General features: G+C 39.3%; 1 protein-coding gene across 1 annotated transcript; it reads right to left on the bottom strand.

Moving 5' to 3' along the window:
• Positions 1–879: 879 nt before the first annotated feature.
• LOC109827044 (NAC domain-containing protein 43-like) lies at positions 880–2,938 on the bottom strand (the record flags this gene model as incomplete). The annotated part of the gene is made up of 4 exons (XM_020394010.1): positions 880–1,365; positions 1,920–2,060; positions 2,190–2,266; positions 2,794–2,938. Coding segments are annotated over 4 exons (615 nt in total), but the record flags the coding sequence as incomplete, so codon positions are not given.
• Positions 2,939–3,317: the final 379 nt, after the last annotated feature.

Raw genomic sequence — 3,317 nt, 5'->3', positions numbered from 1 at the left:
AAAGTGCACAGGTCGAACCAACGTTACAAAATCAAAACGCAGAGTTAATCTCTAAAACAGCACTAGCTGTGCGTTTTTAGCCTAAAACAGGCTCAACTCTGCGTTCTCAAACATCAAAACGCAGAGTTAATCTCTAAAACAGCACTAGCTGTGCGTTTTCAGCCTAAAACAGGCTCAACTCTGCGTTTTCAACATCAAAACGCAGAGTTAATCTCTAAAACAGCACTAGCTGTGCGTTTTCAGCCTTTAAACATGCCCAACTCTGCGTTTTCAGCCTAAAACGCAGAGTTCATCTCTAAAACGCATGCGGCCTGTGCGTTTCGACTCCTAGGGAACGCCCAACTCTGCGTCTCATCTTTAAGACGCAGAGTTAAGGTCCGAACGCAAGCGGCCCTTGCGTTTTTAACTCCCAACAAGCGCCCAACTCTGCGTCTCATCAATAAGACGCAGAGTTAAGGCCCAGAACGCTGTTTTCAGCGTTTCAGGAACCTTTTCCTTGGCTTATTAACCGAACTTTCGGTTTAAATCAACTCTTTCATAGAGATAAACTCACTCTGAGTTATCAACTCGTTAAGAGTTATTTTTAAGACTCTTTTTCAAGAGTTTCAAACTCGATCAGAGTTATCAACTCGTCCAGAGTTTCAAACTTGCTTTGCAAGTTCTCCACAGCGTCAAATCGTGAGGAGAAGATCACGTTCCAGTGAATCAAGACGTTCGGATCGTCAACGAGAAGCAAACTCGACGCGAGCATTCGAGGGAGGCATCTCATCGCCACCGTGAAGAACCCAGAATTAAACAAAGGGGAGAATCAAATTCATTCTCCTCTCTTTTGTAATCAGAATCCAAATTGTAATTGATTTTGAGAGGAATACAAGTCAAATTTTTCTTTCATTGTCTTTTTACTGCAAATTTCCAACAAACAGTGGTATACATGCTACTATTTATAGTATAAACTATAACTAGAAAACCATCAACAATATAGGACTCGCAGATAGAGAAGTAGCATATGTGTATATAGAAGCGAAGTTCCATGGTCCAAATTTCTCTGCCAATTCTTCCTCAAATTCAAGAGTCCTCTGCAGTGCCTGAAATGGAGATAGACATTATGAACACTCAAAATGGTAGAACTAAAAGGCAGTCCTTGAGATTTAATTGGAAAGATCTCCCCATGTACTGTAGGATTTGATCCAGGGCGCCGTCGCTCTGGGAATGGAGGAGGAAGTGAGTTTTGGCGTCGACGGTGATGGATGGGGTGCTGTTGTTTGGGCTGTCGGAGGACTTGTGCAGGAGATTCTTCTTCTTGAAGACTCGGCAAACCACCCATCCGTCTTCTTGATTATTTGCTTCTCCCATCGTGTTGGCAACCTGAAGGAGATCGAGTGTTTTTGGTTAATTGGGAGTAGTTGAGTTTCCATCTTGTTCCAGATGCATTCAAATATTAATGGTACAGTCACTGAGTCAAGATATAGTTGTATTTTCAAAGATTATGGAAAATAGAATAACATATTGGAAAAAAACATAAACTTACCGCTGTGTACGTATTCAAATTGAATAGTGCTTTGAAGAAAAAAATTAACTACGTACATGACGTTATCAATATACTTTCAACTGTAACTAGTCTTAACCGAACATCGTCAGTACGCTTTTAAACTCCTTTATTAATAACTTGAAGGTAAGGTTGAGGTATGTGATATGTCCGTACATGCTGAGCATACTTTTCATGGATCCAATTCTTGGCTTGGATAACGACTACCGTGGCTATTCTGCATACGTGAGAAATAGAATCTGAACCTAGTTTGCTCTCGTACTATACAAAAAATTTAAGATGGTGATGGAAGTTGCGGGTTATAATTTTATGCTAGCTAGGAATGAAAATGTAAAAGTTGAAAAGGTAACATATGTATAGATTTGGGATTTACTTGTACATAGGACGGAGAGTTGGACTCATCCAGCCTATACTCATGCATAATCCAATCAGACTTCTGACCGTGAGGAGCCCTTCCTTTATAGAACACAAGGGTCTTGCGCGTGCCAACCCTCTTGCGTCCGTAAGTTGATGACTGCAATAGCAAGTAATAAGTTAGGCGAGTTACAGAGTATAGCAGAAGCAAACAAAACTGTTAATTACGAATTGTTATCACAGCAAAAATAGTAACATTCAAATATGTACAAACTAGATGGAAAGAAACCTCAAAAACCAGTATCTCCTGGTAGTCTGACTTCCCTTGAAATAGAATCTCTTCCACTTTCAATGAATGAGCCTCCCCTGAAAATAGCAATTCAAATGCACTTTAGCAATAAAGATTAGCATGGTGAGTCATTCGCATAGCCCTATCAAAAGCAGGAGATCAGAGGGACATTTTTTTCCTAGCATCTTGCTTTCTCACTCAATACAAAACACGATCCAGCTCTTACTTTGTCCCTCTCCCAACTTCATATAGAATCTTATACAGACATCAATTCTCGTGGATATCACATCATGTACTTGGGCATGTCAGGAAAGAGGTCTTGTATTAGTTCTATGGTCTATCCTAGCGAAAATGAGAAATGAGAGGATAATTGACATGTATTTCAGTTTTTCCCTTTAAGCCTTAGGTATTGACCAGCACTTCTGACAGCAATCAAAAGATTCCACTTTTGCCAGCAATCAAAATATTCTATCTAAAGTAACCAAGGTACAATCGGATCAATTCTCCCAAATAGGATACATTGAATTATGATACCAGCTAGAGAAAAGTAACCAAGGTACAATCGGATCAATTCTCCCAAATAGGATACATTGAATTATGATACCAGCTAGAGAACCACGGTTGGTTTCTTTCCAGAACCCTGTAGCCGTCGCACAGTTGGTTCGCGTGCCTATCAGGTACTTCTTGTCCTTGTGACTGAAGAAGTACCAGTCGTTCTGAGGCGTCGAACCAATCTTACATTTATCTGCAACAAAAGAGGATCTAAATCAAGCTAATATCCAGGAAAAAACGTAAGATAAATTACAAAAACTTCGCTCATTTATAACCCATTTGTCAAAAGGATCTCTCATCAAAAAGGTTAAATTTGCATATCTTATCGTCAATAATCGTTAGTGAAACCGTTTATATATAACGGACTTTTGTTCTTCAGACATTTGGACAGGGGCTTGCAAACACATGTTCAGCACAAATATCTGCACTTCAGAATTTGTCAAAGTAAAACATGTATAAACTGAAGTCACTATAGGTTAACAAGATCATAAATTCATCTATGTGTATAAACTGAAGTCACTATAGGTTAACAAGATCATAAATTCATCTATGTCACTATAGGTTAACAGTGTGTTA

Source organism: Asparagus officinalis, unplaced genomic scaffold (genome assembly GCF_001876935.1).
Source record: "Asparagus officinalis unplaced genomic scaffold, Aspof.V1 AsparagusV1_Un8, whole genome shotgun sequence".
Taxonomy (NCBI): Eukaryota; Viridiplantae; Streptophyta; class Magnoliopsida; order Asparagales; family Asparagaceae; genus Asparagus; species Asparagus officinalis.
Note: the sequence above shows the minus strand (reverse complement) of the source record. Positions and strands in the feature narration are given on the sequence as shown.